We start from the raw sequence: 10,372 nt of genomic DNA, 5'->3' as shown, positions 1-10,372 counted from the left end.
TCATTGCTTCCTCCTTCGTTAGAGCTTTGTGCGGTGGAGGATATTTGGCTCTCGTCCCTCTGTATAAGTTTAAGATTTCTGTGGATCCTCCTTCACAAGCGTGTGGGTGATACTCCGGGGCGTGCGACTGCTCTGCTCTGAACGTGGTCTCCTGAGCTAGGCTGTCTGCCCTTTCGTTACCCTCTATGCCTGCGTGGGCCGGAATCCAGATTAACCTGTGCGTAACGCTCCTCTCGGCGAAGTTGGCTCCGCCGAGAATTCTGAGGACGGCTTTGCTAATCCTGCCCCTCGTTTAATTTCTGCACGCTTCCTTCGAATCTCTTAAGATGTTTAGAGGCCTGCCTGTCCTATATACTTTTATTGCCGCCAGCGCCACGGCAATTTCTTCGGCCTCTGCTGTGCCGGCTGCCTTTGCCGTCGCACATCTGATCAGATTTCCCTCACCGTCCACCACCACCGACGTGGCCGTGCGCTTCCCTTCTCGCGGGTACGTGGCAGCATCCGTGTATACCGTGTTGTCTAGTAGCGCTAATGTCTTTTCTACATATTCGGCTCGCGCCTGTCTTCTGCTCTCGTGGAGGTTGGGGTCCATGTTCTTAGGTACTGGCCTAACGCTTATTGTTTTTCTTAAGCAGTCGGGCACGTCTGCGTATCTATCTTCGTGTCCGACAACTTGCGAGGGGCTGAAAAAACTGTATTGACGCCATACGTATTGGCCACGTTCCGTAAACCATGAGATAATCTATGTACATAGGGTACCACAGCAAACTTTGTTTCTTTTTTCTGTTTTTCTTGTTTCTTGCCGGGGCTTTTTACTCATTTTAAAAGTTTTTCGATGGTTAGTGATAATAAATGCATGGGATAACTAGCCTTTCCAAACCTTTCTATCTGTTGTGAAAAACTTTGTTGCATATTGTGCGGACATGACTTAGTAATGGCAGACCTAAGAGTTGTATGAGCTATCGCCTGTTTAACAAGTTTAGAATGACAAGAAGAAAATTCAAGCAGAGGCTTCTTAGCCCTAGGCGAATAATGTCAACAGACATGCTCCTTCTGGAATGTTAAGCAGAGATCTAAAAACTGCAATTTGTTGCCCTGGATAAGCTAAAGCGTGAAACCTAGGCCCCCACCACATTCCATAAACACTTTTAAAATATCCGTAGCTTTCTTGGTGTAGTTATCGCGAGAACACCAAGTAGTCATCTACGTATCTAAACGCATGCACCGCCGATTCCTTAAGATTATTTTGTTGTTTTCTATTGACGCGACTTAAATAAGTATCACTCAAAACTGGCGCAACTTTTGAACCAGTGCAACCTCCCGATATTTGGACATATATAGAACTACCCCATTTTACAACGGTATTCTCTATGTAAAACAACAAAAGTTCTAAAAAAGGTTCCACGGGCATCCCACAGTCCTTAGTAAACCGGAACTCATGATTGTTGAGCGTCACTGCTTTTTTTTTGAATTTCAGTACCTTCACAATAAGTGTACTAATCTGAAGCAATCTCTTTATTTTGTGTTTCCTTCTTTGACTGCCATACCTCCTGATATGTTTAACTGATGTTTTTTACCTTGTCATGTTATTATGCTGCGGTTCTTGCAATCACCTTTATATATATATATATATATATATATATATATATATATATATATATATATATATATATATATGTTCTTCGTTTAACAAAAAATTAGTTGAGAGTTAGCGCTCGTCCTGTCTGCTTCTTTCTGTGTCCGTGTTCACTTCGCGCTACAATCCAAGGTCATGTTACCGTACCAACTCGCCCAACGTTCTATCCTTTTGCATAAAGTTTTCTGTCTGTCTGTCTAGTGAGATTTCAAAAAATTGACTCGCCATCCCGGCTCAGCGAAAGCGGATGTTTAGCAAAGCTGTTGAAATCACTACTATAACTGTTGAGGGTGTATGCAGTGCTTTATTGCTTTACAATAATGGTAGTAATGAAAGTAACGACAATTTGACAACGCGCCGTCGCCCATAGCGGTGCTGCAACGACACTGAAATCAACTGCTAGGCTGGTTCTTTTATATACAAAGGGGCTAGGGATGTCACTCCCCACGTCGTAAGCTTCTGTCGGCGCGGCAGCTTGTCCAACTGAAATATTTACCGGAAAAACGTAAGCGGGGAGTGCTACGCGCTTCGCATTGTTATCAGGAGGGCCTTAACACCAATTAAGCAGTCCGGATTATTGTTTTGCACTTGTTCTTTATTGAAATGTATGGCGTTCTGTATGTTGTACGCGTGATTCCAAAGAATGTACGCACTGTCCGCGTCACTTTGCTGACTGCTTCAAGCATCGGCCTTGCCGAGGCACGAACCACTGCTCCAGCACAGCCACCGGGATCGGCCCACATTTTTGCTGACGTATGCGGGCACGAAAAATTAAGGCCAACTAGAGGTTAACAGCTTCGCCGTAAAACGATATCCACTGTGAAGCACCATCTTGATATGTTATCCATATCCGACTTGAGGATAAGGTTGTAATTCTGATTAGATATATTCCGGAATAGAGCGCAATAGTCAGAAAACAGTTTTATAGAACAATTAATTACGGTAGGAAGGTTGTTAATATAAATAAGGAGCAGTAACGAGCACAAGACAGATCCTTGAGGAACACCTGATTTAAAAGCACAGGGCGGCTATGCAGAATCGTTAGCTGTTACAAACTGGGTACGGTTGATGTGGAAGCATTTAATCTACTTCTCAATTTTAATGTGAATAAAATAGTACTAATTTTATGACGCAGTGAATGATGAGACCCCATGTCAAATGTTTTTCCAAAATGAAGAAAGATACAGACAATTAGTTGGCCTTTGTCCAAAGGGGAGGAAATGTTTTGTATAAACGACAATAATTGCGTTTCGCACCAACAGCTTTTTGCGAAACCCATGCTGAAATGAAGGGAAGGAGTTTGATTCCAAAAATTAGACAAGGTTCGAAAATATGACGTGTTCAAAGATTTTGCAAGGCACGAGGGTAAGTTAAATGGTTCTGTAATTGAGAAGAAAATGCGGGTTAGCTGATTTGAGCAAAGGGACCACTTTGGCCACCTTCCAATCTGCAGGCAAAGACAAGCACTTGATATATTGCGTGAAAAGGTACATAAACATACAGATGAGTACACAGCAGTATTGTTCAACAATATTGAATTTTATCAGTAGTGCAGGCAGACGATAATTTTAAATGTTGAATTAGTTTCAGAATCCCCGCAGAATTAACAAATGGATTTACGGGGAAAATCGCTATTTAGCTTGTCCGGGATTGTTTCAATAGGGCCTTCACAAAAGGATATTTCGAAGGTGCCTGTTAGGACAATGAAACATTCTTCATTGCTCAAGGCGTTACCATCGCTATCTGTAAGCAACATGTTATTTTTCTCTTTCCTTTGAACAGCGGTCCAAAATTTGGATGGGTTAGTAGATAGAAGTAACGGTAGACTGCTGTTGGAGTAAACGTCCTTCAGTTCTTTTATCACCGTACAATAAGCAAGCAAAGCATGAGAATATACGTTTCAACGAGTAGATGTAGGACTGCGTTTTGCGAGATGGAAAATACGTTTTTTTCTTATCTAACAGTCTTGTTAGTGTCATAGAAAGCCAAGGGAAGCGCTTCTTTTCAGACAGTCCGCGTATTGGTACATATTTAGCAACGAGTGACGTAGCTTTGTTTTTATTTAAGTTTCAGTTTTCTTCCAAGGTACGGCCAAGCAACTTTGGTAGATGGTCGTCAATGAATCTTGGACGGTTGTGATGTGCTAACAAATATGTGGTAATGTTAGCACGTCTTCGACGTTATTTGCTCTTTCTGCAACCGAACAAGGACATGGAATGGATATTTCAGTCCGGTGAATATTTATTTCTAAGAAGCTTTTCGAACAAGAAATCAGAGAGCTTGCTTCTATACAGACTGAGTACTTTGTAAATGAATCAAGCTTCATTTACTTAGGACAAAATCAACTTTCTACCGCCGTCGGTTTGCGCTAACCAGCAAAGACCCTTCCGAGACATTTTGCAAGCTTCTTGCGCCGATTCACAATCTCCATGATGTCCGTCGGGGTGTCCATCATGATCTGCCAACCTAGACGCAAATAAACATAAAAAGAAAGGATTGTACTTATATGAAGGCCTGGGTCATACGCATATATGTGAAGCACTATGTTACAATTGAGACAGGAGGATATTTTCACATTGTTTAGAGGCATGGAAGAAGCAAACACTCACGAAAGTGAGAGTTCACAATCTAACTCTTTACTGGCTGCAACTATGTCCCGAAAGACAGGTAACGTCGAAATCACGTTGGCTAGCAAAACTTACATTTGGGCGATTTGATGTAGCTTCATCCTAAATAACACAGGGCAAAGAAAGACAGAAAAGAACGCAGGAAGCAGTGGGACAGGCGCTGGCAATAGCGCAAGACGCGATCGCCTATCTCGTTACTGCTGTTATTCTGGTCCATGTTTTTGCGCTTGCGTTACTCAAAGAGAAAACGCGATGGCGGAGAACTATCGACTTAATGCTCTGGGAAATTGCGCCCGCTATTTATACATGTCTCGGCATACGTCCTAGAGTATTTGGTGGCGCTTGCATATACTCAAGGATGCACCGCACTATTCAAGATGCGCCCGCATTCTGATCAGACATGCGTCCATTAATTTCATTTCATTTAGTTATACCAGAGCCTTTCAGGCGTTTCAGAGCGTGTATTGGGCAACAACATAAACTGCTAGAGACAGCCCGTCATAAAAAAGTGATCGCAAAAAATTTATCAGCCCTTCGACTCTGTGAAAAAGCACGAGCAGTAGTGAAGCTGGGGTGTGCTTTACCTCAATCGACGCATGTATGTAAAAAAAAATAATAATAATACACAACGCCCACTGATGGTAATAGTGTGCATAGGACGCAGGTGGTCGTTAAACCGAGTCTCGACGCGAGCGACGATATGCGTTTACCGGGGCGTAGTTCAAAGGAGCGCACGAAAAAAAACACGTTTGTTTTTAATTTGCGATTGAGCATACTTTCAAGTTAATTAGCTGAGTGAAACTTGGAAGGACTAGAGTTTTATTCTGGCGGGAAAAAATGGGGCAGTTCATTTCCCTGAAGCCCATGTATTGACAGCAGACGGGAATTTCACAATATTTACAACTTCACTGTGAACTACGTAACTGTGAAAAGTAGAGGAAACTGAGCGTAATGTTAGAGTAGTCTAAGCGGCTAATTATCATGTAATTTGTTTCCGAATAGTTTTTACAAAACAAGAGTTACAGCAGTTGTCTCTAACAATACGCCTTCCGTAGACGGCCGTGTATTGACAGCAGACGGGAATTCTGTAACGTTTACAACTTCACTGTGAACCAACTAATTGTGACAAGTAAATGGAACTCGGCGTAATGATGGAGTCGTATTAGCGCCAAATTTCAGCATAATTTTTTTTCAAGATACCTGTATTAGGTTGAGAACTACAGAGCATTCGCAAGAAACTGGAGACAAGATTTTTTTTTCTGTATACGCGACGCGTAGACGGATTTACATCGACAACTGCCGGAGGGTAGCTATATACAGCTTCGCTGTAACAGACAAATATGGCGGCGTCTCGAATGGTGATGACGATCTTTTCTATAGAATTTGCGACAGCATTAGAAAAATTTCAGATTGCGTAGGCGAGTCTTGCGCCGAGCGACAACTTGGTAACAGAGGTAAGAGTGATAACGAAGCCTAGAAAAATTGACAAATATGTTGAAATAATAGGTATATGACAAGTGCCGAAACATCTGCTACATGCCGGCTAATAGTTTTCTACAATTAGCTGAGTTTAACAACAGATTTCAAGACAAGTCCTGTGGATTTCAATGCTGTCATTCGGTTTCTAGCAAGTCCGAGGGCCAACCTAATCGTTGTGCCAGTCAAGTAATTCAATACTCATTCGCAAGGGTGCTGATACTTCACACCTTTGAAAGATTGTGCACGAAGGAAAACGAGCAATGTAAACAAAACAAGAAGCTGTAAGAGAAATGCAATCCGCTTCTGCATTTTCTGATAGCTTAAGAGGTTTTGAGTAACTGGTGAGAACAGGTCCACGGACGGTGATCGAAGCATTCGTGTACTGAGAGGAACATTAACCTTGGGATTGGTATAAAGGGACAGGAAAAAAGTTGCGTCCTTTTGCAAGCACGGAAAATGTGGTATGACATTTCTTTTTGAATCGGAAAGGGCGTTACACGTACCGAGTGGAGGGAACAGTTTTTTCATTAAACCTTCAAATTTATTTTTCAGAAACACCTCGGCAGATAAGAAAATTGAAAATAATGAACGTCCAAGTTTTGAATTTTGTAACTCCGGAACGAAAAAAATAGTATTGCATTACTATAGACTGAGCCGACAAGGGAATACAATGCGTATAATACTGAACTATTAAACTCCGATTTTGACTGTATTATCAATTCGTAAATAAAATTAGCCTGTTATATATGCTACAGTAAACGAGTAAAGCAGAATGAAAGAGGCAGGACTAATAGTGATCTATTTTAGAGCACCTCTCTTAGGCGCCAGTTCTTGCAGCGAGCGTCAGCGTTGTCCCTCGTAACCGAGCGAATGAGCTCAGCAAAGGATGAAAACGAACGTGCAGCGCAACGGGAGATAAAAGACTGTGATAGCAAAGAGAGCGCGAGGAGGAAAGTGAAGGAGGGGGGTGCAGCGAAATCATGAGGCGGAAAGCAGAGGAGGAGGGTATGACGAAAGGCTTGAGAAGAAAAGTGTAGTGCCGCGCAAGACGCGTGCTCTGCGGCGACGACCCCTACGAGATGGTGCCAGAGTAGCGCACCGTCGTGTGTTCACCGATGGCATATGGTGAGCTAACCCAGGATACCAGATAGGGAAACAAAGTGCTGCATAAGCGGAGGTCTGTTTGCGACGGCTGCTGCGAATCGCGCCACGCGTCACCCACGCGCCGCCTCTCGCTACCTCCCGATTGGCGTGGCAATCGCGCCGCGCATCACTCCATTTGCAACGTGCCACACGAGACAGATTGTCCAGGTTAGCAAATATATCGCGAAATGAAAATACGTATACAGCTGTGCTCAAATTTCGCATGAGGGAGTATCGTAATGGTCGGTGAATTTTTTATGTTCCATCTTTAGTGGTGCAACTTCGTCACGCATTTCAAGCAATCAACTAATCCAAGCCTAACTCATGAATAAGACGTTTCTGGGACTCGGGAAAGCGGTTCAAGAACTTCACGTATGGTGTAAACTGATACGTCATGTTCATTATCCACTTCTGACGCCAAAATACGTATAGGTATACGTAATAATCGCCGTGGCCCTTAGTGACTGTCGCGTTATGCTGATACACGTTTTGTAACGGGTTCGAATTCTGGCCGGAGCGGGTTTATTCTGATTGGCGCGGAATCTGGAAACGCTCGTTTAATGAGTTTTTCCAGCACGTCAAAAAATTCCAAGTGGCTGAAATCAACATGGAGCCTGATATGGCGTCTATCGGAGCCCTTGTGTTGCTTTCGTCGTAGTGGACTCGAGGGCTGTATAAGTGAGTTCCATTCTTGATAGCAGGCAGGTTGCGTAGCACTGGTTGTAACTGGGAGGGAAGAGAGGAACTTTATACAACATTGACTAAGACTCATATTGGCCATGCCGGGCTGTGGACTACCGTCTCTTTAATCGAAATCAGCTTAACATTCCATACGGTCTACTTTTGTTGAGAGAAAGTAAGACAAGAAGAAAGGTTTCGCCTTGTTTGCTATCCTACAACAAGTTTGGGGGAAAAGGAATCAGGTGGCAGAAAAGGAATCAGGAAATGGAGAAGGAACGGAATAAGTTGAATAAGACATAAGAGATGATGGTTTCCCTCGTAGGAAAAGGTACTAATAAGAAGCAGAACGGTATCCTACTTACAGAAGCATTGGAATTTCGCGACCGCGTCATCATGGATCTACGGTGATCAGTGCCACTAAGATCTGTTGTATAAAAGACTACGTAACCGTTTCGCGGGAAGCGCAAATAGCAGGAGGGCGTGGGTATAAAGGATGCAGACAGGCGCTTGTCTCGATTTTCGGTGGGCCCGCCAAAACATCGTAATGAGATTAGCTCTAATGAGAATTGACATGGAAATGAATTAGTAGTGACCGGAACGTTTTAATGAAGCGAATCGGGAGGCGCTCCCGTTTATATGGGGAGACCGAGCTCTGCAACGCTGGACGCGGGACGAAAGGGAGCGGCGCGATTTTCTGTCTTGTTTTATATGTGCTGCCTTGGAATTATCTCCAGCTTGTGCACACCATGTGCGTGCTAAGCGTGCCCACATGGTAAAGAGGCGGTTGGGCATTTGATACGAGTAATTCCAACCGACACACACGGACGCACGTCAGAAAAAAACACACACACGCAGTTCGACTGCCACCTACCGTAGGTTGTGCGCTGTCTACATCGACTAAAGGAAAATCCCTCGCGAACACCCGCACTATACCAATGTTTTGCACGCATGGCAATTTAGAAGACGTCATTGCCCCGAAGGAGACTCACACCGCCTCTCGAAGAGGATGCACAGATCGCTGATGGGCTTGTTCCGGTATCCGCACACGACGGGGTTCATGTAGCCGCCGAGGCACCGGTAATGCAGGGTCAGGTGCTCCTTCGACGTCCGATTCACGTAGGGCTCCGTGTGCAGAGGCATAAATGCGTTGGGCTCCTTGCATAGGTTGCCCGTGTAGTAGAAGGCGTACCGCACTGCGCCGTATTGGGCAGCCGAGATGACGAGTACACGGAAAAGCATGCTGTGATTAGCTAGACTCGCTCTTAGCTAGTCCTAACCGGTTAGCCTCTTATAGTTAGATGATATTAACGTAATGTATTGCACGCTTTGTATTCGTAAAATGCTGAGGGATTGCGGGAATACCTATATTCTTCCCTGATTGCTCTACTTCTTTGCACCTCTGTAACAGCTACTATAATTTCTATGGCAGCAATAGCTATGGGAACGATATTCCTGCCAATTATGTGGCGTCCGTTACAGGCATCATCATCACAAAAATATTGCCAGAAATATTCGTTAGCCCCAACCAAAGAACCTGCTGGTCTCAAGCTAGTACCATTATTTGTATGGGGAACCATCACAGAAAGTAACCTGTGAAAGCTAGCCAGAATGCAAAAATAAATGTCTTCAGGGTACATCAGATAGTTCAGCATACGCAGCCTACTAGCTTTGTTCTTTAGAAATTTAAGAGAATCAGAATGAGCGCGTTACGTATCAATGCAAAGTGTTTAGCCACGAGGGGCTTCATTGCAAACGATTGCGTTCCTGATTTTTAGCAATGGCACTTAGCTTAAGGAATTAGCTTGCAGAACAGCGGCATGAGAAATTGAGGTCAGGCGTGAACATACAAATCTTGATACAAAACGAATTAGAAATGTTGTTTCACCTGAATGAACATAGTAATAAGGTGACTGGTGCATCCGACATAAATATATAACAATTAGTGGCTCCGTTGGTTGTGCACGTTTGGTTATTCATTTAATTTATTAGCCCAAACTATAGTGAAGGGAAAAACTGCGGGTAAGAATGATCACTTGTTACACTTACTTAAAGATTGTAGGTGGATTTAGTTAGAGACATTGTAAGTTCTTTAAGTATGTAATCATATTGGCCACCAGTTTTGTGTTTGCTGCATTTATCATATGGTATGTATTTTTGATTATACCTATGCTCCAACATAGCGATTATTTAAGTTGTGGAGGAGCTCTTCTTTTCGTCATCTCTAGCCGTGATGTAACAACACAAATAATACAAAAAATAGCTTCATGACATGATAAACGCCGTGCAATGGGCTTTAGGGGCCCTTAACACTAGCTGGTGATTGATCATGGGGTCGTATTGAAGTCGCTCATGTGTCGGGCATAGCAGGAAAAGGTAAATGACATGCAGTATGTGAATGTATAAGGAGTCAAGCGTAAAAAGCCGTGCTTAAACATATTCTTTAGTTTGTGCTGGATGTCGATAATAAATTGACCGAGCAGATAGGCTGACATTCCAGCCTATGTATGGTGGATAAACTAATTGATTGATTAATTGTATGAATGGTATTACTTACCATTAGCAGAGTCTGAAACAGAATAAGACGTAGGGTACAATGTCAATGATGCTATCGTGCAGGAAACCACACTATGCACATAATAGGGGGAGAAAACGTAGCAATATGAAGGCACATAATAAATCATCTTTCGTCAGAGGAACTAAAGGATCGTACTCAGAAAAAAAAAACATTGGAAAAGCGGTGGCTTGTTGTCAACGTGCCATTTATTGAAGCTGGAGAAAAATGACCAGAAACGTCGACATCAACGTA

At 43.2% G+C, this 10,372-nt stretch overlaps 1 protein-coding gene across 1 annotated transcript; it reads right to left on the bottom strand.

Moving 5' to 3' along the window:
• Positions 1–3,874: 3,874 nt before the first annotated feature.
• On the bottom strand, positions 3,875–8,805 carry LOC142558567 (uncharacterized). The gene is made up of 2 exons (XM_075670700.1): positions 8,556–8,805; positions 3,875–4,102 (listed from the first exon to the last, which is right to left on the bottom strand). Exons 1-2 carry the CDS (start codon positions 8,803–8,805, stop codon positions 4,005–4,007), a joined length of 348 nt encoding a protein of 115 aa, XP_075526815.1. The 3' UTR covers positions 3,875–4,004.
• Between the last annotated feature and the right edge of the window lie 1,567 nt (positions 8,806–10,372).

The sequence above is a fragment of the Dermacentor variabilis genome, chromosome 9 (assembly GCF_050947875.1).
Source record: "Dermacentor variabilis isolate Ectoservices chromosome 9, ASM5094787v1, whole genome shotgun sequence".
NCBI lineage: Eukaryota > Metazoa > Arthropoda > Arachnida > Ixodida > Ixodidae > Dermacentor > Dermacentor variabilis.
Note: the sequence above shows the minus strand (reverse complement) of the source record. Positions and strands in the feature narration are given on the sequence as shown.